The following is a 27,992-nucleotide window of genomic DNA, read 5'->3' on the forward strand; positions in this document are numbered from 1 at the left end:
AAAAGCAAGCAATAAGAAATTCTGGAAGTATTCTTAAGTAAAGGCCTTCTGATAAGTCTTTTTGACTATACAAGGCAGCATTAGAGGGCTTAAGAGATGATTATCTTTTTGAAATTTCCCTACCAGGGAATAAGGAAAGGAAAAATGGGAATATACTAACAATGGGGTGGGATAGAGTGGCAAAGAGAACTGTACTTTCAAAATATACATATTTTAGGGGCTTCCCTGGTGGCGCAGTGGTTGAGGGTCTGCCTGCCAATGCAGGAGACGCGGGTTCGAACCCTGGTCTGGGAGGATCCCACATGCCACGGAGCAACTAGGCCCGTGAGCCACAACTACTGAGCCTGCACGTCTGGAGCCTGTGCTCTGCAACAAGAGAGGCTGCGATAGTGAGAGGCCCGCGCACCACGACGAAGGGTGGCCCCTGCTTGCCACAACTAGAGAAAGCCCTCGCACAGAAACGAAGACCCAACGCAGCCATAAATAAATAAATAAATTTAAAAAGAGCAACAACCCGGGCTTCCCTGGTGGCGCAGTGGTTGGGAGTCCGCCTGCCGATGCAGGGGACGCGGGTTCGTGCCCTGGTCCGGGAGGATCCCACGTGCCGCGGAGCGGCTGGGCCAGTGAGCCATGGCCGCTGAGCATGCGCGTCCGGAGCCTGTGCTCCGCGATGGGGGAGGCCACAGCGGTGAGAGGCCCGTGTACCGCCAAAAAAAAAAAAAAAAAAAAAAAAAAAAAAAAAAGCAAACAAAAAGAATAACAACCCAAGCCAAGCTGTAGGATGTTATTTAAAAAAAAATATATACAATTTTAAAAATTCCATCACTCTAAGACAATTTTCTTCTCAAGTTAACAAAACGACTTAAAATGGTTTAAAAACACTGTGGAAAAGACAATGGGGGAATTTTTCTATTATTAGTGAGGTTGGGTCTGAAATAGAATGACTACTATCTTGGCAACTTTGACATTTTTTAAAATGTTTGATTTAGTTGTATTTGTCAACATTCTTGCTTGACTAATCTTAATTTTTGATGAATTTAAGAACTTATGCAAAGGTAAAGGGGACTGTGACACTCAAGGAATGTTTTTTTTCTTTTGAAAGGTTCTTTGTAAAGGCACAGAGGGAAGAGACAGCTTAGTATTTAGTCCTAAAAGGCAAGATGATGTGCAAGAATGAGAAGCCAGAAATGTAAACTGAAGGAAATGGCCAATTAATTCAAGTAGGATCTTGTTTAGTTTCAGTGGACCTTCAGTATTCAGAAAGAATTCCCATGGGAAACCTGTCCTTTTATATTTAAGAATCCCTGAAACAGTAGTTATCAAGTGACCAGCTATATCAGAATTATTGGGGATATCTTAAAAAGTAAAACAAAACCAGCATTCTGGTACAGTAATTAAAGTTGATCAGATTCCTTAAAGGAGGGAGTAATCAACAAGGTCTGGTGAAAGAGTTCCAAGAAGAGTGGAAGGAGTCCTTCCAGGCAAATAGCACAAGTGGAAACAACAGAGGATAAGGAATAGAGTGCCTATCATAAATAATGCTCCGTGGAACATTTCATGTATCAAACATCTTTTGTGTTAAAGATGATTTTCCAAGGATGGATTCTCAGAAGTTTAGCAACTGAGACAAAAGGTTCAGTCCTTGAACTTCAAAGCTTGTTAAATATAGCTGAACTGCTAAATACTGCTGAACTGCTGTTTCCTTAAAGGATTACACTAACTTGCTACACCACCAGCAAATATGAAAACAGTTTTTTGTCTTTTGTTTTGTTTTGTTTTTTGCCATGGGGCATGCAGAGATCTTAGTTCCCTGACCAGAGATCGAACCCGTGTCCCCTGCAGTAGAAGCACGGAACCTAACCACTGGACCATGGGGGATGTCCCCTGAAAACAGTTTTATTCTACCCTTTATTCTCCTCCCTCCAACACTGCATTCATTTTATAAAACTCTGCCAATTCAATAAGTTTCAAAATATTAAATTTGTCATTAATTTTACTGTGTTGAACTTTTTTGCCCACGCTTGTATAATTAATTTATTCTTAAGCAACTATTATAAATGGTCTTTATTTTTAATCAAGCTACGTCTTTCACAATTTTATTTTTTTAACTTTATATCGACTGGGATTTGAGGTTTCTCCGTGCTTTTTTTCTTTTAATTAATTTTATTTATTTAGTTTTGGCTGCATTGGGTCTTCGTTGCTGCACGCGGGCTTTCTCTAGTTGCGGCGAGCGGGGGCTACTCTTCGTTGCGGTGCGCGGGCCTCTCACTGCGGTGGCTTCTCTTGTTGCAGAACACGGGGTCTAGGCGTGCGGGCTTCAGTAGTTGTGGCACACAGGCTCTAGAGCACAGGCTCAGTAGTTGTGGTGCACGGACTTAGCTGCTCCATGGCATGTGGGATCTTCCAGACCAGGGCTTGAACCCATATCCCCTGCATTGGCAGGCGGATTCTTAACCACTGTGGCCACCAGGGAAGACCTCCATGCTTTTATATAAGATTTAAATTTTCATATATCTAAGATGTTTAATTTGTGATTCCTTTTAAGTTCAGAAATTCTTTTTTCCTTCCTCCAGAGTTGATACCCAACTTTTAAAAAAATACTTTTTCTATTGTTGTATTTTTTAAATGCTTATTAATTCAATCCAAAGGAAATATTTTCTATATGAGGTTAAAAGGATTACTTACTACTAAATAATTTTTCCCCTTCTCATTGATTTGTGACACACTATTTATCACATATTCAAATCTAACATACAGAAAGGCCTAGAAAAGAGTAATTCTAATTAATTAATTTATTGGTTTATCTTTGGCTGTGTTGGGTCTTTGTTGCTGCGCATGGGCTTCCTCTACTTGTGGCGAGCAGGGGCTACTCTTTGATGCGGTGCGCGGGCTTCTCACTGAGGTGGCTTCTCTTGTTGCGGACCATGGGCTCTAGGCACGCTGGCTTCAGTACTTGTGGCACGTGGGCTCAGTAGTTGTGGCTCACAGGCTGCTCTAGAGCACAGGCTCAGTAGTTGTGGCATACGGGCTTCACTGCTCCGTGGCATGTGGAACCTTCCCGGACCAGGGCTTGAACCCATGTCTCCTGCATTGGCAAGTGGATTCTTAACCACTGCGCCACCAGGGAAGCCCGAAAAGAGTAATTCTATTTCAATGTCTATTCTTGCATTATTATCTTTTGGTGTTTGGTAGACATATCCTCCTTCATTATCCTTTAATTCAAAATTCAAACTGCTCTTCTCATCTTTCTTCCAAACCTTAAAAGCACCCACTCTATCATTCTACTGAATTACATTAAACCAATAATTTGTAAAGAATATACATTTTTATAATACTTTAAAAATAATTTTTATACATAATTTTATGGTTTCTCATGAATGTAAACCTTCTGTTCCTAATTTCAAATACCTCTTTGAGGAAGCAGTAGTCAGCTTAGAAAAGATGCTAGCAGCCTTCAATTATTAAGCTACCATTACCCAACAGAAACAATAGAAATTAAATTATTAAACATATGTATTCATAAAGCTACAATCAGTAGAACCTCAAATTTTTTCAGGAATAACTATTAGAATAGGAAGAGCTTTCTTTAAGTTAACGGGCCATCTCTAACAATGTGATCCTCCACCCTAACAACAGTACCATAACTAAATGAGTACACAAGGCGTCACAACTTCTATATCAAGTAACAGGTTTCCCAATAGGCCAGTTCTAATTTGACTTAATATTATTAAGGACTTCTGTTCTGCAATACAATGGTAGAGCAGAATGTTAAAGCGATTTTAGATTTTACTTGTATGATGGCCATGATTTTATGTGCCCCATTAAAAATCTAGTCTAACTTATCCGTAAAATATCTTAAACCAGTTTAAAGATTCATCTGCATATTACAAAAGTACATCAGTTATATAATCTCTCTTTTTCCCAAGCAAGCATATATATAATCTTTCAAACCAAAATACTGAGAAGTTATCATTCTAAAATAAAACCGCTTACCATGATACCACCATTTTGTTTTCTTTGGATTCTTGTTACATGTTCGAACATAAAAAGAATTATCTGGTGGTCGTCTCTGAAACCAAAAAGAATTTAAATAGATAAGAAGTTGTAAAACAGGAAAACATAAGGGGGAGATAGTTTTAATAAAAGCTCTAGCAAAAATATTACAGAATGCATAAGAAACAAAATAAATGCAGATGTCATAACTGAAAAAATAATATATTCCAGGCAATGTAACCTCTTGACACTGAAATTGTTAAAAAAAAAAAAAAAAAAAGGTGTGCATATGTGGTTTGGGTTAGGTTCCAATGGGATTACTAGACAATGACATCAACCTAAAGTGGCAGCATTAGGTTGTAAAGAATTTTGGTTTCATTTATCTTATCTCCCTAGAAATAATTTAATAATTACTTTTGTGAGCTAATCAAAACTCTACCTAACTCGGTTTGTCTGAGAAACCCTATCAACTTATAATCCTCCACAAGGGATTATTGTTTTCCTGTAAACAAGTATCATCAAGGAGAGACCAAAGGATTCGGTTTCCAAAATGTATGTAAGAGGCAAAGGGGGGAAAAGACACATTAGCATTTCTGCAATACATACGCCCTGACGAGAACAATATTAGAAGCATATGGCAGCTCTGCAAGGAGTTACATCAGAAATAGCCGTAACTACAACTAACAACACTGAAGACAGGTTATGAAAGAATTTTCTTGAAAACTGTTGGATGTTGATCAGACACAAGAAATATGTGCTTCTCTACAAAGATTTGGAAACATGTCAAATTTGTATTAACGCCACTGAGGGCAGGTTAGTAGATAATATGATAGGTCCAACCAAATAGCAATGGTGAACAGGACTACCTAGGTAGCAGGAAGGAAAACTGACAGTCCGCTTGGCACTTCTAAAATTCATATACATAACTATGATCTAACTCTTATGAGATAATAATGACAGTAATTTAACAGAAAGGAAGAGAAGAACATAAGACACTAAACAACTATACCAAGATTACCCTGTTTATACAGTTAGAGAAAATTCCTGAAAAATTATTATCATGAAATTATATGTCTACTTTAAAGAACAGACGATCTGCTATTGTTTGTCCTGTAAAGTCATAAACTGTGTTCGTGTGGAATACACCGCTACTACTGTTAACAGACAATTAACTCATCTACTTATCAGAAGCCAATCTTCAAAAAACAAGTTTCTTTTTGTGAAAAAAGAAACGGGAACGAAAGAGTTATGACTAAAAAATGCCCACAGTTAAATTAAAATTTGTAGTCAGGGAGTTGACTACTCTCTGAATACAACGGAAAGTGAAACTCACGGAACCATGTCCACCACAGAATAAAATTCACCTGTTTTAATAGAACAGCTTTCGGTGAATATTTAAAAGACGTTTTAAAGGCTATTTGGTGCTAGATTCCCCTCAGTGCCAAAACACGTTTCCTCTTCTTCTTAGTAATCTAGTACTTAGCACAGTAATAACAGCACATAGCAGGTACTTAATAATGTCTGAATTTTATCATTTTCCACAAAACTAATGCTGCCAGAATTCTGACTTCTAGATTATCGTTTTGGTTGAATAAATTATAATTACATTTATATTATATAATATAGTTTATCAATAATTTAAATGGAATGATTAGTCTTATACCAACTACGCAAGAAACACTAACAGCAGACAACTAGAATGTGAGGGGAAAGATGAGGGTTAGAAAAGGATGGAGTTAGAGAACGTAATAATTTTCTAGCTTTTAACAGGAAATCATTACCTTTAAATGTAAACAAAGCTAGTAATCAAAAGGCACATGTAAGGGCTATGCGCAGACACCACTCGTGTTAATCTTAACTTCTCTTATTAAACCCTAGAGTTACTGCCTCATCTTTCCATAGACATTAACATTAAGAGAAGCCCCTGTTATTGGAAACCGCTCTGTGCCACACCTGAAGGTTCAGAGCCTGTATGTGCGGTGGAGGTGGAGATAGGGAGAGGAGAAAACATGGAAGCAATAAATGAATGAAACTTGTTTCCAAGCCCTTGGGATTAACAAAAGCTCAAGTGTAGCCTAAAATGCAGCTCAGAAAAGCTAACAACAGGGAGGAAGCTCAAGTTAAAAGGTGATACTAACATTAGATAATAGGTACCCTATTTCATCTATTCTAAGATGTACACTTTTTTCTTAATATTCCTAAATGGGGATACATGTCTTTCAACTAATGGTGTATCACAGTTTAACTGCCAGAAGTTTCATTCTTCCTCTTGTACATAACATTGCATATTAAGGGCTCTTATGCTACAGTTAAAAAATACATATACAATTTAACCTATTATTTCCCATTCTTATTTGAACAAAAAAATTTTTTTTTAAACCTAACACCAAGAAACCTCTTATGGAACTAACATTCCAAGAAACTTACTTTGCAAACAAGTGGCTTAGAGTGTTTCAAAATCTAGATAACCTACCATTTAAAAATGAAATACTATCTAAATGTTTTCTAAATATTAATTTAATAAAAATGACAGTTGAATTTGGAGAAGAAAAAAAAACCTGCTAAAATAAATGAATAACCCCACAGCTCCCTAATCTCTAAGGTAAATTCGGTTTTTCCTTTAAAGAGAATACAAAAGGAAACCCCCATGGAGAAGAGATGCTTTAAAACCTCTCAAGCAGGAATGACAAGACACTAACCCTCAAGCAGGAATGACAAGAGGGCCAGAAACACAGAGAGGATTTAGATACTTTAAAAGGGTATTCTAAATTTAACTCACATGGTTTTTCTTTCTGGTCTTTTCCTCCCTTTCTCCATCAGACACAGAATCTGTAGATTAGTAAAGGAGATTAAGAGGAAAAGTCCTGAAAACTCTACTGGTAATCTAGTCCTCCTTCAACCTAGGCTTTATGATAGGAGAGCTCTGGTTCCTGGGAAATCCCCTAAAAGAGACTGATAGGGTGGAAGCCAGCAGAGGGGAGAAGGGAGCCATAATGCTTATTCCTGGGTCTTTCCACTGTGAAATCTAGAAACAATAATTTCTTGTACACTTTTGCCCTGGGCATGCTTACAGAAATAAAATTCAGATTATTTAAGAACATCTGCAGAATGTCTGACTTCTATTATCAAATTATTTGCCAATCTATTACTAAAACGTTCCCTATAACTTCATAATAGAAAGCATTAAGTCCCTTCTTCAAATAAATTATATATTAAAATAGCTTCTCTACACAAACTAAAAGAAGAACTATACCTGGAATAATTCTGAAAAGTCCTACCTTTTCTTTGCAGCTGGAAAGCATGCTAATAATGCTAAGACAAACTGATTGGACTGAGAGCGCTGGGGACCAGTCTTCTGTTAGAATGGATAAACAGATATGACCATTGCTATAAACATGAGGATGAACAGGAATATTTTCACCAGTAAACATGACCTAAGAAAGAACAAAATTCCATTAATACTCAAATATTCTGTATTACCAAAAAATAAAATATTCTCCAGGTAAGTTAATATTTTAAAAACCAAATTAAAAACAAATAAATTCAATGCCAGGAACAAGATAAACAACTGCTTTATTCTTACCAATTCAATAAGTACTGGTTTCACTATTATGAATGACCATGTAGTAGGAAAAAAATCCAGATTACCTATTTTATATTTCAGATATTTTCCACAAATTCCTTTAAAAATTTTCTAAATTACCATGTATTTTTAGACTAGTGAAAGACAACTATATTTACAAGAATGGTTTTTCAAATTGCTCATTGTTCTCTGCATACAGAAATCAAATACACTAAAATTTCAAACGAAAGTATTCAACTTTAGGACAATATGAATTACATGCAGTAGGAACACCACTTCCACCTATAACAATGTTATTATCCAAGGTGCTATATGCAAAAGGAAATGACTGCTACATCTTCCACCTCATCTAACTTCACACTTCCATTATGATGGGCACAAGCTACCACTTACTAATCAGCAAATATCTATGTGCTTAGATGAAAAAACAAAGGTTGAATGAGTCTCCCAATTACTTGCTGTTTTGTCTCTGCCTTTTCTTTTACTCAGTTCTTCCACGTTTTGCCCTTTCTCCATGTTGCCTCAGCACTGATTTGAAAGGTAATATTTCCTTCCTTTGCCCTAATAATTCAATGTCTCAATAATACTGTTTCTTAAACATATCTACCTAAGCATCTGAATAGGCAGGAGAGTAAATTCATACATCCTGAGGAATCTGTAAGCATAGCCCATAATAGGTCAAAGTAAAAGTCTCATATTTAAGAATGCTTAGATATATGTTAGTTCATAATAAATTATTTATTCTGATATAAAAATTAATCTGTCAATCTTTTAAGTGAATTTTATACTGCAGTATAATATATAATTTTTATTGTTGCTTAGGAGTAATTCCTATTTCCTGATCTGGCCCTTAAAAAAACAGAAAATCACCTGGAGAGCTGGTTAAAAATACAAATTCAAGAGCCCCACTTTCCCAGATTCTGATTCACTAGGTATGATGGCATTTTTATAAAACTCATCAAATATAAACCAATAGTTCCCAAACTAGGCTTACAGTAAGTATGTCTCAGCCCTGCAAATTACCTCATACTCAGATATAGCAGAATCTTAGTAAGGAGAAACCGTACCTTAAGTGATGACAAACTGATGAAATATATTGCTCTAGGACTAAGCCCTCTTTTTTCCTTTACAGAGCAGAAGACAGCCAGTGAAATAAGGGTGGCCAGAATAAGGTATGCCATATTTTAATATGTGATACGCTACGGGAAATTACCAGAAGCTAGGTTTTGCTTTTATTTTTAAATTTCTACCTACATATCTGGTTTTATTACAATTTTACAAATATTTACATTTAACAAAGCACTCTTTCATATAAGTAGGAGTTCTCAAATATTTCAAATATACTGCTAACATATGGGCCTCATTTCCTTGGCTGAAGCTAATATAAGACAGGAAGAGGAATTTTTTCTCAAAGGAATGACTTCATATACTTGTGTTTCTTTCTTTCTTTTTTCTCTTTAAATTTTGGTGATCCACCCTCCATTCCCATGAAAAAAGAGCTAAAGTAAAGCTGAAAATTAAAAGTAAAGTCTTAAAACAAGAGATATCAAGTGATTTGTCCTGCCCAATTGTAGAAGACCCCCTGAAAGACTTGGGCACAGCTCTGTTTGAAGTACCATTTATCTCAATTATATCTATCAGAATTAGTGCCTTTTTCATCACTTTTTGCTCAAAAAGTGCTGCTCTGCAAAGGGAAATGACTGCTTAAAGCTCTTGCAGCTCCATGAGTCCATCCACAATTATTTTTAATTTTTTAATAAATGTGAACTACAGTTTATTATATTATATGCATTTGATATTCCCACAATGTGTTGTGGATGTCTAGAGTGGGAGTTTACAAATCTCACAGAATATGCATCTGCTTTGGGGTGTTCTTTTTTTTTTTTTTTTGCGGTACGCGGGCCTCTCACTGTTGTGGCCTCTCCCGTTGCAGAGCACAGGGTCCGGACGCTCAGGCCCAGCGGCCATGGCTCACGGGCCCAGCCGCTCCGCGGCACGTGGGATCTTCCCGGACCAGGGCACGAACCCACGTCCCCTGCATCGGCAGGCGGACCCTCAACCACTGCGCCACCAGGGAAGCCCTGGGGTGTTCATTCTGCCACAAAATGCCATTTGACTAATAGGATATTTTCATGAAGAACACAGCAGTGCCCATTACTCCCTGGCCACAATTATTTTTAAAGGTTATTTCTTTTCCAGTAAGGTCTTTTTGAAAACAAGTCATGTAGAACAGTGCTCTGGTACCAAAAAAGTAAGAACTGCCAAGTTATTTCCTTTGGCACAAATGAAGCAATGTATCAACAACCATCAAGGAAAATACACAGACAGCCAACCAAAAGGTTATCACGAGGTGCTCTGGCTAGCCAATTCACAAAGCAGAAGGAAAGCAGTATTCTTTTTGGAGAGAAATGATTATAAACTAAATCACTCCGTCTGAGAGCCAAGAAGTGTGCATGAATCAAAAGTAAAGGAGGAGAGAAGAGAAAGAAAGGGGATGGGGAGCAGTGGAAGACACCTACGGCACAAGCAGCAGACATTCTATAAGCAGAGAGCCAGAAATCAAGGAGAAAGAAACAGTTTTGAAGTTTGAGGGGACTGAAATAAAAATAAATTAGACCTTACTAATACTTAAAATAAATTAGATCTTAATAATGCTTAAAAAAAAAAAAAAAAGAAAAAGCAGGGGCTTTTAAACCTGCTGCATTCAGGGCAAATGCAACCAGCCTAAAACTTCTAGCAACCAAAAACAGGGGAACTAACTTGTTGTACATGGTACAGGTAACCCCTAGAACCCAACCTGGCAGATAGAGAATTTTAGAAGTTTGTCTAAACATGGACAGGCTCCATCCAGGATTTCCTGAATTCCATTCAGGAATTCAGATGAATTCCTGAAATATAAAAAAAAACTTGTTTCAACAGTTTATTCATGTAAAAGACTGGTAAGTAGTCTGCACAGACAGTTTTGATGCAAACTTTGCTATTCTGGTTCTCTGCATGTGACAGAAGAGTAACCAACGCTGAATTTCTTCAAGACTACACCCTTTTTTTAAAAAAAATTAATTTATTTATTTCTTTTTGTCTGTGTTGGGTCTTTGTTGCCGCACACAGGCTTCCTCTAGTTGCAGCAAGCCAGGGCTATTCTTTGTTGTGGTGTGTGGGCTTCTCATTGAGGTGGCTTCTCTTGTTGCGGAGCACGGGCTTCAGTAGTTGTGGCACGTGGGCTCAGTAGCTGTGTCTCGTGGGCTCTAGAATGCAGGCTCAGTAGTTGTGGCGCACGGGCTTAGTTGCTCCACGGCATGTGGGGTCTTCCTAGACCAGGGCTCGAACCCGTGTCTGCTGCATCGGCAGGCAGATTCTTAACCACTGCGCCACCAGGGGAGTCCCAAGACCACACTCTGAACTATCCTTGTTTATTTAATATGCAGTACAAGCCAGAGGAGGGAATGCACATTTCAGGTTTTTTAATACAGCCAAGTAGGCTCTGAAAACTTAAAAGACTTTAAGCTGTTTCCAGAGTTCAAAAACCTTTCTGGGGGGGAATCGCAAATAGCTGATAAACTATCTAAAACAGATATGACAATATAACTGAATACGATGAATTTGAAACCAAAAGGAATAATTTTGCTAATTAATTTTTTAAACAATTTATTCAGATTCAAAGTAGTCACATAGATTGAACAGCGACCGGAGACTGCACACATTCCCCACTGCATAAACCATACTGAGTAAAATGGAATTACAGGTTTTTAATAACAAGCTATTAAATGGAAAAAAAGTCACAATTTTAGAAAGGATGTTAATTGTAACGCATGTGAACCACATCTGAGGTTCTGAGTCTGCATTAGAAGAAGTCCTCATGTGTCTGTAAATTTCCAAATATCCCCCACCCGTGTGGCTCAAATTCAAGAGCAGGTGAGATGGGAGAAAGAACTCTGCTCAGGATCCATATGATTTTGGAGGTAAGTTCGCACATCCCACATCCAACCTAAAATTTTAAGCAAGCCAACCTCTGGGTAACCTTTGGGTACTAAAAAATCTAAACTGAAAGCCACCAACAGTGACAATATAAAGGATGGATATTAGCTGTTTCTAACGTGAAATTCATGGTAATCATACCTGAGGACTTCCAAAGCCTTCAGGCTCAATACTGTATGACCTCACAGTATTGGGATCTTACCACAAGGAAGGCATACTAATGTGTTCAGACTAGTGCTCTGGAAGTGATGAGAAAGTCAGACACCTAATATGGTATATCAAGCTAGGTGAAAATACAATATACACAGAATGAGCAATACAAAACAGGCTATAATTATAAAGCCAATCTACAGTACAGATACCAAGGTTTCTACGGGGACAATATGAGGGGATGTTTTCTCTGATTAAAGTTGTCAGTAGATGACAATATTTAAAGGGCAACTATAAAAACTGAACATACAAGCAGAGAGTTTAATAAACTAAATCAAATATCTAATTATGAATAATATATATGACATAGGTAGTATAGCATAAATGAATGATAAATATTTGACAAAAGTGACTGGGGATAAGAATTTTAGCATAGTTTTCAATTCAGTTCTCCCCTTTTAGTCATCTAATACGTATCAGCAGCATGAATATTGATAGCTTTCCCAAAGCAGGGAGAATCAGACCACGAGCAAAAGGATGAGGACACTATGAATATAAGTTCTGGATCACTGCAATGAGGGAATTTGAAGCAACACAACAAAAGGGTTCGTGTTAAAGGGGCATGAATAGGAGGGGGAATAGGAGTGAGGGGAAAGTGATTACTCTTTTGCCCCAGTGTTTCTAAAGCTTTATGATCAAGGCAAGTATATTTTTAGCATCTTTAAAATAAGTCCAAAATATTGCCACCTTCCACAACCTCCACTGCTACCCTTCTGGTACAAATCACCATCACCTCTCACCCGGATCACTGCAACAGGGGTACCCTTGTGCCTCCAGAAGTCAATGTGCCACATAACAGCCAAGTTTCTCCTTTTAATTTTAAGCAGGAGCGTGTCGTTCCTCTGCTCAGCATCTTCAAGGGCTTCCTACCTCTTTGAGAGTAAAAGTCAAAATTCTTACGATGGGCTATAAATGTCCTATCCAATTTCTGATGGACCTTCCAGCCCCAATTCTCTCTCTGACCTAGGCCCTACTCTCCTCTTCTTGATTATACAACACTCCAGGGACCCACCTGGCATGCTCCAGATGCAGGACCATTGCATTTTGTCTTCACCTGCCCTTCCTCTCACCCCTTTGATGTGGCTTACGCACTCACCTCTTTCAGATCTCTGCCCCAATGTCACCTTCTCATGAAATCTTTCCTGATCACTCTACCCAATGCTGAACACCCTGAGTCCTCTTTTCTATGTTTTTTTACCATCTTCCATACTTTATATATTTTGCTTTTTGTTTACTGTCCTTCCCTTTCTACAAGAATGCAAACTCCACCTAAGGAGGGTTTTTGGAGGGCCACTTTGTTCACCACAGAATTGCCAGCACCTAGGAAAGTGTTTGTCTTATGATACATGCTCAGTAAATACTTACAGAATGAATGAATAAATGTCTATCTCTCCAAATACTAAACAGATTATCGGCTTTTTAAAGTCAGGCCCAATTCCTTTTTAATTTCTGTGCTCTTTGCCATCTCTAAAGTACACAGTTCATGCTCAATACATGTTAAATTAACCAACCATTTACCTGTATCCTAGCATAAGGAAACAGAATACACTATATAGAAAGAATTTTATTTTCTGTATGGCTGTTGGTAAGTGCACATTACTAGAAAACAGTGATGAAAAGGTACTTCATCTCTGCTCCCATTTTAACTGAGAAAGTTTTTTATTCCTGTTATTGTTTCTTTTAAAGCAAATGATTGGGCCAAACACCATGTTTTACATAGGTAGCCTTTTCACTGTAAAGTGAGATACATGTGAAATTAATTATAACTAGTAGAAGAAAATAACACAGCCTATAAATTTTATGTATAGTCTTACAGATCTCATTTACAGGCAAAGATCTCACTGACACAAAAGTAATAATTTCACAATGAGATGTTTATTCTACGGATACGTCCTCAAATTCTACTCTTGTAAGTAGTGGTAAATTTAGTACTGCTTATAGCATAGGAAAATGAAAGACTAATTACCTAACAAGAGCCAATGCTTCCACATCTGAACAAATAAAATCTTTGGGGAATGGGGAATTTTACTGCCCTTATCCAGAGCAATGCAATGGACCTTTGGAAAGTTTTAGTTATCAGAAAATCTTGAAATCTATATGTACATCAAGCTTTGATTACTGGACATGTTATAATTATTTTATAATCATACAGATGATGTGATTAATAGAATTTTAAAATAATTTAAAAGTATTACTGGACTCAGAGTGGTCTGTTATTTTCTCAATCATGGATATTAGAATATTATATATATATATAAATTAACTGATGTTAAAAGGGAATCCTCATATTCCAAAAGATTGGGAACAACTGCCCTAGGGTTTCCACATCATTCTATGTGTAATCTTTCACTTTCAGAGATAACATTACTTAATGGTTACATTAATAAAGTATGATGCAAGTATTACTACACAGTAGAAGGCATGGAGGTAATGTGTGGCTAAAATGCTTCAGGTCAGACCCAACCATAAAGGGACTGGACTGCTAAGCTTGATTTGACTCCACAGGAAATAAGAACCATCACAGGATCTACCAACAAGGGTGGGGATGGTGGTGGTGGATGTATGTGCGAAAACCAATGAGGTAACTGCACCTTCAAATAAACCTAACAGCACTTTGAAAGGACGGCTAGGAGTGGAAACAACTAGAGGCTATTTTGTAATAGTCCAGATAAAAGCTGAACACTTGGACCACACAGCGCTGACGATAAGGTAAGAAAAATGGTGGACTGCCTTAAGTCTGTGAAAGGATCTGAAAAACTGCATTTAAGAGTGAGGGAAAGGAAATAAATTTAACATGAGAAGATAGGTGGACAGAAACCCAAGAAAAAATTCTTTTTTTATTTTATTTTGTTATTAGAAAAAACTGAGTTTAGCTGTGTTAAATTTGGACATCTGGAGGTGTTCAAGTAGAGAAGTCCAACAAGGGTGTGAAATTAAACCTCAGAAAGAGATTGTACACAGAGTTGGAGATCTGGGAGTTAGTGGCTTAAGATGGTTAAAGACTTTAAAAAGTGAGAAGAAAAAGGGAGCGCTGAATAAAGAACCTGGAGGACGGGACTTCCCTGGTGGTCCGGTGGTTAAGAATCCGCCTTCCAACACAGGGGACATGGGTTTGATCCCTGGTTGGGAACTAAGATCCCACATGCTGTGGGGCAACTAAGCCCACGTGCCGCAACTACTGAGTCCACGCTCGTCACAACTAGAGAGAAGGCCACATGCTGCAACGAAGAGCCCACCTGCCACAACTAAGACCCGACGTAGCCAAAAATAAATAATTAATTTTTAAAATAATAATAATAATAATAATGTCAAAAAAAAAAAAGAACCTGGAGGACACCAAAATCAGACCAGCAAGCAGGAGTAAAACCAGGGAAGGAGGATAAAAGGAATATGAGATAAAATGATAGAATTTATTATAATGGTTCTTACGGAAATATTAAAGATGGAATTCAACTGATGGTTAAGTTTGATATTTGATTTAGAATTAAAAACTGAGAGTTTAGAGAACACTTTTCACTTGGTTTCATGTTTACAGAAATATTATTTCCCTCTGATGAAAAATTTGTGAGTTCCCAGAGTAAGCCTTCTCCAATAGTCCCCTAGGCAAAGTTTCTGAGCTGGTGAGTGTATTCTTCCCTCACATACCTTCAACGAACTTAGGTTGAAGGTGACAAGTGGATACCTCACTGCCTTCAAGCAATAACAGTAAGATGATGCTGATAAGCTGAAAGCCAACAACAGAAAATGAAGATCATTTTCTGGAAAGAAGGAATACATCTGCTTTGGTTTTTGATTACAGTCTACACATGGTTATTATAGAAGCCTAGAGGTCATGACAATACATACGTCTTTGCCTTATTTTTATGATAAAGATAAAAAGGAGCCCCCAACCTCTTAATTTTCTGCTCACATGGAAACTTTAGAACTCAAGGAGTCCATTTAATTCTATGCCTTAAAACAATCATCTCTTTATTTATAGCACAATACAATAACTGACTTCCATCTATACTCTTACATGGCTAAGAGAATTGATTAAGCTGTTTGGTATATTCTATTTAAAGTAGCAATGAAATACGATTTTCCTCAAAAATAGCATATTTTAGCACCTCACATGTGGAATTTCAAGTTATTTGGGAAATTTCACTATCCACAACACCTCATTACCTAGCAATGCTACACAGAGTTGGGCACCTGTCTTATCATTTTGCTACCAGTAATTCATTACCCATCTTACCAAGCCAGAAATCTGGAATTCATCCTAGAGTCTCCTTTTCTCTAACCTCCAAGGATTAATCATTCACCACAGTTAAGCAGCTCTCAAAATTTTTTCTCTACCCCCATTATCCCTTGTCCAAGTTTTAAGACATTAACTAAACTGACTGTGCCTCAAATTATAATGATCAGATTTGGGGCTGAGGTCTAGATATTTAACATCTTGTAATAATATATTTTGCCCGTGCAATACTAAAAGGCTGCAAAGACAGCATGCCAATGCGAAATCAAAGACGTGCTCCTTCCCAAAAAGCACCTGCCTCTTAACGATGTCATTCTATCATCATCTTATCTAGGAAGACGTGCCTCCAGTTATTCCAAATGCTAAGTTCTCCCACAACCCATGGGCCTGTGTTAGATTTCCATCCCTTTTTTCTGCTTAACATGAATGGATAAGAAACAGTCTTAAGTTTTCAGAAGCACAAAAGCAGCAAAGCCCTAATCTCAATAAGGTAAAATGTTCATATGATCTTGATTATATTATAAATAAGATAAAGGAACAAATCTATTCACATAATTATAATGAATTTCTTTTATAAGTTTTTACTTAGTCAAAAATCGCTAATTTAGCATTTTGCTATAATCCAAAAATACAATAAAAATTTAAAAAGCAAAACATTTTGTTACCTGAGGAGAGTCAAAAGGATATCGACTACTAAACTTAAATAGAAGTTGAAATTTTTCCCCTTCATATAAGGTACCTGGTGCACCTTCCATATCTACAATCCACCTAGAATAGAAAAAAAAAAAAAATTAAACTTCAGTTATAAAGGATTGGGGTGAGAAGGAGAAAAGAGAACACCGAGTATTCTTCCTCTATGCCAGGCACTGGGACGAGAGTCATTCGTGTATAACAACACACTTCGTCCTCCCAACAATTACAGGAGTAGGTATTTATACCCCTGGCCCTGTTTCCTTCTCTGACACTGCAGTTAAAGAGCCAGATCAAGGTGAGACAGCTAACAAAGGACAGAGCCAAATTTTAACCCAGGTCCAGAAAAAACAACAAAATAAAACTCAGCTTAGGTGTGCTGACACCAAAGCCTGCACTCTTCCTACTCAATTTATGTTACCTTATTTTTTCAGACTATCTTTACAATTATGGAAAAGATTTTATAGATAACATCAAACTAATCAATTGCCTTTCTGATATCAATTATTTTAGAAGCTAAGAGAGAAATCAGTATCAGCAATGACTACAGAGAAGTGTAGCTATCAGACCAATTTTCTCATCAGCATTCTACAGAAGGCTAAACAGGAAAAAGGAAGCTAACTTGACATCGGTACACTTACTCTGATAGCTAGTTAAGGCTCTAGAAGGCCCTTCCTTTGTCTCTCACTATGTTTCAATTGTTTAATAAAACCCCAAATAGATTTCTATGGCATCTATGTAAGCTTACTTTGTTTTCATATATAACAATCATGAATATAAATCTGTTTATAATTATATTCTTATAACAAGAACTATCTTTTGTTCTTCAAAAAGAAAAAAAGTGCGGGTAGAGAAATAGAGATTATTATGACAAAGATGACGGGGCAGAATTTAGAAGCAAAATGAGTTCCTAATTATATCCATGCTACTTATAATTATTGTATACCTGGTCAATTCCTTTAATCTTATACTTTTCGGGTATAAAAATTTTTTATTTTAAATACAGGGAAACAAAAGGAAGATTGAGGATATACTGTTGGGGTTCTGTTGAGCACCTCACATATTATGGACTTAGAAATATGTAAAATAATAAATGTGCCTACTCTCTGAAAGCAATCAGGCTGGAACACATATAAACCCTTAAGAACATGGCCATTCATTTTCACAATGCACGCTAAATATCTTATATGGTAATAAAAGATGCAACCACAGACCCAAGAGGCAATATTTTACAGTAAAATTAGACAGATCTGCCCCTTAATTAGCTGTGGGGCCCTGAGTAAGCTGTTTTACCTCTCCTGTTTTAACTACTGCAATTGTAAAATAGGTATTTTAAAAAATTAACTGCTAGAGTTAAAAAAAAAGTCACCTCGAGTATTGTTGGAAAGATACATCACGTTACATATGCAAAAAACCTAGTACATTCCTGACATCAGAACCAGTACACAGTAAATAAAATATAATGCAAAAGCTGCATTAAAAAAACAAAAACAAAAAACCTATTCTCTTTAAAACTAGGTCTTTCCTCCTAATCAACTTATAAGCTTTTGCACAGCACAGGAAACCATCAACAAAATGAAAAGACAGCCTACAAACTGGGAGAAAATATTTGCAAACAATGCGACGGACGAGGGCTTAATTTCCAAAATATGCAAACAATGCGATGGACGAGGGCTTAATTTCCAAAATATACAAACAGCTTATACAACTAAATATCAAAAAACCAAGCAACCCAATCAAAAAATAAGCAGAAGACCTAAACAGACATTTCTCCAAAGACGACATACAGATGGCCAACAGGCACATGAAAAGATGCTCCAAATCGCCAATTATTAGAGGAATACAAATCAAAATTACAATGAGGTATCACCTCACACAAGTCAGAATGGCCATCATCAAAAAGTCTACAAATAATAAATGCTGGAGAGGGTGTGGAGAAAAGGGAACTCTCCTACACTGTTGGTGGGAATGTAAATTGGTGCAGCCGCTAAGGAAAACAGTATGGAGGTTCCTTAAAAAACTAAAAATAGAATTACCATATGATCCAGAAACCTCACTCCTGGGCATATACCCAGACAAAACTATAATTCAAACTATAGTTCATATATATGAACTATATATGTTCATAGCACTGTTCACAACAGCCAAACATGGAAACAACCTAAACGTCCATTGACAGATGAATGGATAAAGATGTGGTACATATACACAGTGGAATACTACTGAGCCATAAAAAACAACGAAATAAGGCCATTTGCAGCAACATGGATGCAACTAGAGATTATCATACTAAGTGAAGTAAGTCAGACAGAGAAAGACAAATACCATATGGTATCACTTACATGTGGAATCTAAACTATGGCACAAATGAACCTATCTACAAAACAGAAACAGACTCACAGAGAACAGACTTGTGGTTGCCAAGGGGGAAGGGGGAGAGAGAGGGATGGACTGGGAGTTTGGGGTTGGTAGCTGCAAACTATTACATTTAGAATGGATAAACAACAAGGTCCTAATGTATAGCACAGGGAACTACATTCAATATCTTGTGATAAACCATAATGGAAAAGAATATAAAAAAAAGAATGTATATCTGTGTATAACTGAGTCACTCTGCTGTACAGCAGAGATAGGTACAAAATTGTAAATCTACTATATTTATATATATATATATATATATATATATATATATATATATATATAAAACCAAAAACAAAAAGATGTACATATATACAATGGAATATTACTCAGCTACGAAGAAGAATGAAATATTGCCATTTGCAGCAACATGGATGGACCTAAAAATTATCATAGTAAGTGAAGTAAGTCAGACAGAGAAAGACAAATATTATATGATACTTCTTATATGTGGAATCTAAAAAAATAATACAAATCAACTTACTTACAAAACAGAAACAGACTCACAGACATAAGAAACAAACTTATGGTTACCAAAGGGGAAAGGGGAGGGGAAGGGATAAATTAGGAGTATGGGATTAATAGATACACACCACTATATATAAAATAGATAAACAACAAGGATTTACTGTGTATAATAGCACAGGGACCTATATTCAGTATCTTATAACCTATAATGGAAAAGAATCTGAAGCTGTACACCTGAAACTAACACAACATTGTAAATCAACTAAAGTTAAATTTAAAACAAACAAACAGGGACTTCCCTGGTGGTCCAGTGGTTAAGACTCCATGCTTCCACTGCAGGGGGCACAGGTTCGATCCCTGGTCAGGGAAGTAAGATCCCGCATGCCATGGTACAGCCAAAAAACCAACCAACAACAACAAAAAAACCCCCACCGCCAACCAAAAAAAACCCCACCAAACTAGGTCCTTCCTAGCCATGAACATTCCTTTTTAGCCCCACTGCCCACTCCCACCTACTATGCTGGGACAGTCCAAGAAAAAAAATCACAGGACTTCTCGGTGCCCTTTCGTTCTGTTTATAAGGCAATTCTTAGGACACATAATATACCATAAATTGACATGTGACCTATCCAAGCGTAGCTCTTAAGGTCTTAAAGACACCTTGCAATATATGGGTGAGATAGGTCAAAGAAGGCATACTTCTCAACATCATGCAGGATAATTTAAAACAACGTTTTCCTAATTTAAAAAGTAACATATGTTCGCTACAGAAAATTTACATAAGCATAAATAAAACAAAAATCACCCAAAGATAATCACTGTTAAAGTTTTTAGGGTACATTTCATTCTAGTCATTTTGCAGTTTCTATATCAATGGACTCCAAGTCCAGTAGAGCTGCATTAGGTGTACACTTAAATTACATTACATTCAAATCATCAATGTTCACAATTCCAGTCACAAGCACACACGTCCCAGAGTAAGGATGATGGGAGAAGTCTCACTTCTTAACCTCCTGTGAGTACCCATTGTTCTGTGATTCTAATGTTTAAAACAGGTATTTTTCACACATTCATGGCTCCTAATCAAAGAAACAGCCATCTATGCCTCTCTGAAGGAAGAACTAGCTTTGTTGGATATATTAATACAGGATATATACCAATACAGCCTCTCTCAAGGGATGGTCAAAGGCAATTATGACTACACAAAATTTTTGCCTTACACGATGTGATGGCTGTGGACTGTAACTCAAGGGGTGCCATTTTACTTTACTACATTGAGAAACCATTTCCCAACTTAATTAGTTCTAAGTCAATCTTTCTGTATCTCTGTTCCTTCCTTAGGACAGCGTATAGGTTATTAGGTCAAAGGATATGATACACATTATTTTTTAAGGTCTACATGCTACCAAACTGTCTTCCAAAAAGCTTAACGTGCTTTCATCATCTTCATTTACCCATATACCCCATCCCATATAATCCCACTTAAACAACAATTTTTTTTTCTTTATTTTGGCCACACTGCACGGCTTACAGGAGTTTAGTTCCCAGACCAGGGACTGAACCTGGGATGTGGTGGTGAGAGTGCCGAATCCTAACCACTGGACTGTCAGGGAATTCCCCAAGTAATAAATAATTTTTTCAAAATAGGTCAGTAGTTACATCAAAACATTGTTTTTTTGCCCTATCTCTGATTGCTCTGATGTCTATCTTTTGCTTCAGCTTCTGCCGTCGCCTGATTAAAGAAACTAAAGAACTGAATAGGAAAAGGTATATATACAACAGTATTTTAAAATCAGTGTTTATTTCCTGTTAACTATATGCGTCTCTTTCAACTAGATTAATATTTGGTTTGGATTTTCCTGGTGGTGCAGTGGTTAAGAATCCGCCTGCTAATGCAGGAGACACGGGTTCAAGCCCTGGTCCAGGAAGATCCCACATGCCATGGAGCAACTAAGGCCCGTGCATCACAACTACTCAGCCCGCGAGCCACAACTACTGAAGCCCGCATGCCTGGAGCCCGTGCTCTGCAACAAAGAGAAGCCACCGCAATGAGAAGCCCGCACACCCCAACGAAGAGTAGCCCCCACTCACCGCAACTAGAGAAAGCCCGCGTGCAGCAACAGAGACCCAATGCAGCCAAAAATAAAATAAATTTAAAAAACTTATTAAAAAAAAATTTGATTTGTAATTCTTCCACTTTGGAGATAATGCTTCAGTGGAAGGGGAGTCCTAAACACTAGACTGCCAGGGAATTCCCAAGATCTAATTTTTATAAGTCTATTTTCATACCCTGGAAGATGGTCCAAAGATAATAAAACTTTTGTGGTTCATTTACAGTAAATTATTTTAAAAGAAAAATTCTTGCCTGACAAACATCTCTAAGTGACAGGTTTATTCTGTAGCAAAGATGCTGTTTATTTTGGTAGTTACACTTTCGGCTGCATTGGGTCTTCATTGCTGCGTGAGCAGGGCTACTCTTTGTTGTGGAGCACAGGCTCTAGGCCCTCGGGCTTCAGTAGTTGTGGCACGTGGTTTCAGTAGTTGTGGCGCATGGGCTTACTTGCTCCTCAGTATGTGGGATCTTCCCGGACCAGGGCTCGAACCCATGTCCCCTGCACTGGCAGGCAGATTCTTAACCATGGCACCACCAGGGAAGTCCCAGTAGTTATAATTTGTGGTAGAAATATCTATACAAATATTTCAATTTTAAAAACATAAGATGGTCCTTTAACTTTTTATAAATCATTGTGCTGTGTAGTTCCTCCCCACCCCCAAAAAAATAAAGGTTGAAAGTGGAAACGATTGGTACCTACTTCCTTGAAAACTATAGGGCTAGCTCTTATAGGATATTCTGAGGCAGGTTAACAAAGGTAAAGAGGGAAAAGATGAAAATGGAGTATAATCCACCTGTTTAATGATATAGAACAAAAAACAGTCACTTGTTTAATCATATAGAACAAATGCTTTATACTCTAAATGTGTGCTCCATTTTAAATTCCGTTTGAGATAAATGAAAAGTCAATTGAGAGCCATGAAAAGACATGGAAGAACCTTAAATGAAAATTACTAAGTGAAAGAAGCCAGTCTGAAAAGGTTACACACTGTGTGATTCTAACTATATGACACTCTGGAAAAGGGAAAACTATGGAGACAGTAAAAAGATCACTGGTTGCCAGGGGTTGCTGGGAGGGGACAGAAGGATGAATAGATGAGGCACAGAGGATTTTTAGGGCAGTGTAAGTGCTGTATGATACCATGATGATGATACATGTCGCTATACATTTGTCCAAATCCATAGAATGTATCAAGAGTGAACTGTAATGTAAACTACAGACTTTGAGTGATTATGACATGTCAGTGTAGGGTCATCAGTTCTAACAAATGTGCCACTCTGGTGGGGGATGCTGATAAATTAGAGAGGCTATGGCATGTGTGGAAGCAGAGGGTCCATGGGAAATCTCTGTACCTTCCACTCACTTGGCAGTGAATCTAAAACTGCTCAGTCAACTGAGAACCCAGCAACGTTTCAAAGAGATCATTATAGAGCTAGATACTCTATAGTATCTATAGTATGTAGTAATACACACTACATTTTCTTTTTTTCCTTTTTTTCTTTTTTTTGGCTGTGCTGTACAGCATGGGGGATCTTAGTTCCCAGACCAGGGATCGAACCCATACCCCCTGCAGTGGAAGCATGGAATTCTAACCACTGGACCACCAGGGAAGTCCCCCATACTACATTTTCAAACATCAGTATATCCATTCAAACATCAACATACCCTTTCTTCATATTCCTGTTCTTAAAGCTTGGCTCCTGTCTTAAGTACTGACTCAAATGTCAAAGTCAAAGGTAACCAAAATTGTTTCTTCTGAAAATAAATATGTCCCTGTTGTGTGAGCTTTGGTCACTTTTGCTCTTTGGACCCAGAATATCACTAAATATTTGAATTGTTCAATTTGTCCTACAAGTTGGTCTATAGTAAACTTTTTCTTGTTGGCTTCTACCCCTTTTACATTTTTGGAGTTTTTTTTTAAGGCGAGAGTCAATTGCTTAAAAATTTCCCATTTTAGAACATTTACCCTTGTCTAACAGAACTGTTAAATCAAAGGAGTGGTAAGGATAGACCACGCTGGGTTGTGAAATCTTAGGATGATACTCTTGAAAACACTTTAATTCAAATGCTCATTTTTAATAGAGGGGACCCATATCTCTACTCTTCTTGGCACATACCTGGGAAGAGACTTCTGCTCCACTCCCACGGAAGGAGCTAAATTAGAGAATACTTCTATGTCCTCCTTCTACCCTTCACTTTTTCATCCTCATGGAAAAGTTTCTTATTATTAAATGAGAATGCTAAGAGTCTGACATTCATTTAGCTACCCTTCTGTAAAGAAAGCAACTACGTAGTATGTTCAGGGGACAGGGATAGAGATACCTCTTGACTGTCATTCTCTTCAGAGCCTTAAATGTTTTTGAAAAGTCTGATAAATAACCTCATACCAAACTGCTCTATTACAGGTGAAGAACATTTCATAACAAAGTCAGACCAAAGTTTTTAAACGCTGCCTCATTAGCAGGAAACTTTTATAAAATACAATTGTATATATAAATGCACAGAATAAGATCTGTTTACTGTACTTACCTCTTGGTGGAAGAGAATGGGATGAAATAAGAAAATAATTCTGTATTTTTAAAACAAGTATATATTCATACATTACATTGATAACAAAAGAAAAACAAACAAGTACTTTAAAACTTAAACACTTACTGTGTAATTGAATTTTGAACACTCTTTTCATTTAAAGTCATTCCGGGAGGTGGGTCATTTTGCAAAGCCAACAGTTCTTTCTGTAGTCGTTTCTAGAAAAGAATATCAATAATAACTTGTACATTTTTTCCTTACAACATAATATACTTCTATTCACACAGTCTGAAATCCTTGATTAAACTTCGTCCAAATGCTCATGCCTTTTCCTTTACAAGCCCCTTACAAGAATTAGGCATATTTTACATGCCTAATTCTCAAATTTTTAATTGCCTGTCCTATAACTCACAATCTATGGTCAAAATATTTCTAAATATATTTGTAAACTTAGATGTTGTAAAGTGGTTATGAAGAGCAGCCAGCTACCTATAAAACTTCAAAACTACTCCATTAAAGTTATAAGGTTATAAATGCTTAAAAGTTTTAGCAGGGTTTCCTTTACTGCTTTTCAATTATAAAAACCACAGTTCTCCATAATCCTTAAAGAAAGCATCATTTCAGACAGACAGGCTTTCGAGAAGAACTATATTAAGTTAAAAAGTCTTTTGAAGAAGTTTAAAATAATTTTAATTTACAATTTACAGCCCCTGTTTATTTTCTTAAAATAGGATCATTCACATATAATTTAATCTTTCAACACCAGAATATAACATACCAGGGCCTGAGATACATAAAGTTATTTTTTCACATACTAGATGCCCCCAAATGGCTATGTATTTGCATTCTTGTTTGTACAGCTTTTATTGTTCAGTTCTTCCCTTGTTATCATCAGTGGACATTCTTTTTCAGTATACAATAATGCAAAACAAAAACCACAGCAGCCCATAATTTACAGGTTTAAAAACAAAATAACCAATGTTATTAGAAGTGCATGTAACATTATAAAAATTCTTAATGAACATCTTTTCTTGGATTAAAGCACACAAGCATGGACTTCTGTTCAGAATTCCAAACAACTCTCTACTTAAAAGCTAGCTTCTGATTTTTCTAGACAATGAAATATTACTATCAATACAGCAATGTTTCTAGATCTTTTCAATTCATAACGCCTTTAAATAAGCTTACCACCATCTAACAACACTACAGAATAGAAAACTCCTCCCTTCTTTGCTGAGAATCAATGGCTCTTTAAATTGCCAAAAGTGAACTCTTCCTCAGATGGTGCAATATCATAACTGCTAGTAATATGGAAAATAAGATACCAACTAATTGCAACTTCTGACCTCAGCTGCCTTCTAAAATGCAAAAATTACAAATTGAAAATTAGTTTAGAAAATTTTAATTATCCAAAATGTAGAAATAAAGCTGCATAAACAATTTGTTTTGAATAAAGGAGGATTATATTTGTGATAAGTGTCTATGTTAGAAGAGGGTTTTTCATTTATTCTACTTCTGTCAACAAATGTGGGTTCTGTGATCAAGTAAATTTTCAGAAACACTGGGCTCAACAACAAAAAGAAAAAAGGATTTTTTTTTAAAGCAGGAATTCTCAGAGACTTCTGATATACGAACTTGCACAATGATTCTCTAAGGGGAGGAAGACAACATACAGGCTTCCAAAAGTACTGGAATCCTCTCAGTGTAGGGCATCTTGGAAAAGTCTCCTTTCAATGACTACATTTTGGGAAACACTGCTGTGGAAATCCTCCAGATCTTGAAGACTTTACTAAGACAAGGAAGACAGCCCTTGTTATTGAATTAAGATATAAAGGAAGGTCGATTTGCATAGCTACCAACTGAAACAGGATATAAAGGCAAGTTAAGAAGAATCGTGTTGGTGTAATTATTCCTTGGTCTCCTGAAGATAACGGTGAAGAGCACTGTGGAAAAAGAAAAGTTTTCCCCACCCTGACACTACTTATTATAGGTCTACAAAGAAAGGGGCCTGTGGTATAGCCAAACTCCAAGACAATCTCCAAGTAACTGCCTCCTGGTATTCCCATCCTAGTGTAGTTCCCTCCCACACTGTACCAGAGTTGGTCTGTGTAACCGATAGAATACAGCAGAAATGATGGTATATCACTCCCAAGATGAGGTTATGAAAGATTATGATTTACATCTGGGTCATTCTCTCTAGAATCACTTGCCATATTGTGAACAGTCCAATTCAGAGGCCTACGCGGTAAGGTTAGGGCCGCCTGCCAATAACCATGGATGATTTGGAAGAATCTCCCATCTGGAATCTCCAATTCCAGCCAAGATTTCAGATGACCACAGCTGGGGCCAGTATACTGCCTGCAAACTCAAGCCAGAATCCAACTCTCTGCTTCAAGACCCTTCGAATTACATGGGATTATAAATGCTTGTTCTTTCAAATCACTAAATTTGGGGGTAACGTGTCACACAGCGAAAGATGATTAATACAGAACCTCTGCTCCAACCTCTCCCATTTAGAAGGGGCTATCATCCACTTCATCATTTCAATTTCAGTATCACAGGTCAGAATCCAAGACATTCACTGGAGCATGTTTTTTAATTGAGGGGTGGAGTCACTACATTAAAAAGACAATTCATGCCAGTCCCTTACTGTCTCTGCTATCAGGCAATAAACTACCTTGCACATCCACATCCTCTGTAATGAAGAGACAGAGCAGGACGAACATTTGGGGGGTTAATGAGTACTTACTAAGCACACTAATAAAACTAATGATTTACCAGTGTACTAATAAAACTTACCGGGAAAAAAAAAAAAAAAGAGTAGAAGGTCAAACAGTGTCTGGCAGGCTAATAGAAACAGGGAATTCACTCTTAGGGATCCTTCCCGGAACAATAATCATTAAAGAGGGCAGGAAGTGTCTTTAAGTAAGCAAACAGGTCCCTCAAGGGTCCTCTGGCTCTTCTAAGAACCCTGAATATGAACACAGAAGCTAAAAAAGGAGGACTTAAAAGAGTTCAATGTAAAAATAAAGGAAAATTCATACTCACTTGAAAATGTGAAGAACTAGCGTAACTGTTTAGAGATCATACCATGTAGCATCTATCAACAGAAAGCTATCATCACATGAGGAAGCATTCACCTCCTAACTCTGAAGACAAAGTCTCAGCAAAAGTAGATGAGAAACACGTGCATTAGAACACTAGCAAAAGCAGTGATACCACCAGATTATTAGACCATCAGGGCAACATTGGCTGCTTTCCTAGACAGTGGTGAAAATGAGAGCCTAGAATTGAGATAACTAGAAAATAACGTGCAGAAGGTAACTAAGTAAAGAAGCAGAACTACTTACAAACTACTGGGAGCTAAGGGGGCTGAAAAATTAACAGTTCCAAAGGTTCATAGCCAAATGCTACCCTGTCTGTCCCTAAATCGGAGAGGTATGGGAAAATTAATTACATATATTACAAACGTACCATGGTTCTCTGAATCTTAGACAATCAATCATAAGACGCACTATTATTTTATGTAATACTAGGAAAGGAAAACTGCTACCAATTAAACAATTACACACCACTGATTAGACATATCTTGATTTCAGATATGTTAAAGTAGGGGAAAAATTGTGCATTAAAAAAATATATATGTTATTAATAAAAGTGTGACTTTCCTGGGGACTTCCCTGGTGGCACAGTGGTTAAGACTCCGCGCTCCCAATGCAGGGGGCCCAGGTTCGATCCCTGGTCAGGGAACTAGATCCCACATGCATGCCACAACTAA

The 27,992-nt window shown here is 37.2% G+C and overlaps 1 protein-coding gene across 1 annotated transcript in view; it reads right to left on the bottom strand.

The window, feature by feature from the left end:
* Positions 1 to 27,992, bottom strand: part of UBE2W (ubiquitin conjugating enzyme E2 W) — a 77,136-nt gene that overhangs the window by 10,732 nt on the left and 38,412 nt on the right. Inside the window, exons 2-5 of the mRNA XM_032609374.1 lie at positions 24,341 to 24,432; positions 16,661 to 16,763; positions 7,272 to 7,427; positions 3,994 to 4,069 (exon numbers count right to left, since the gene is read on the bottom strand). Of these exons, the coding sequence (XP_032465265.1) occupies positions 3,994 to 4,069; positions 7,272 to 7,427; positions 16,661 to 16,763; positions 24,341 to 24,432 (427 nt within the window). The remainder of the gene's footprint in view (positions 1 to 3,993; positions 4,070 to 7,271; positions 7,428 to 16,660; positions 16,764 to 24,340; positions 24,433 to 27,992) is intronic.

The sequence above is a fragment of the Phocoena sinus genome, chromosome 17, assembly GCF_008692025.1.
Source record: "Phocoena sinus isolate mPhoSin1 chromosome 17, mPhoSin1.pri, whole genome shotgun sequence".
Taxonomy (NCBI): Eukaryota; Metazoa; Chordata; class Mammalia; order Artiodactyla; family Phocoenidae; genus Phocoena; species Phocoena sinus.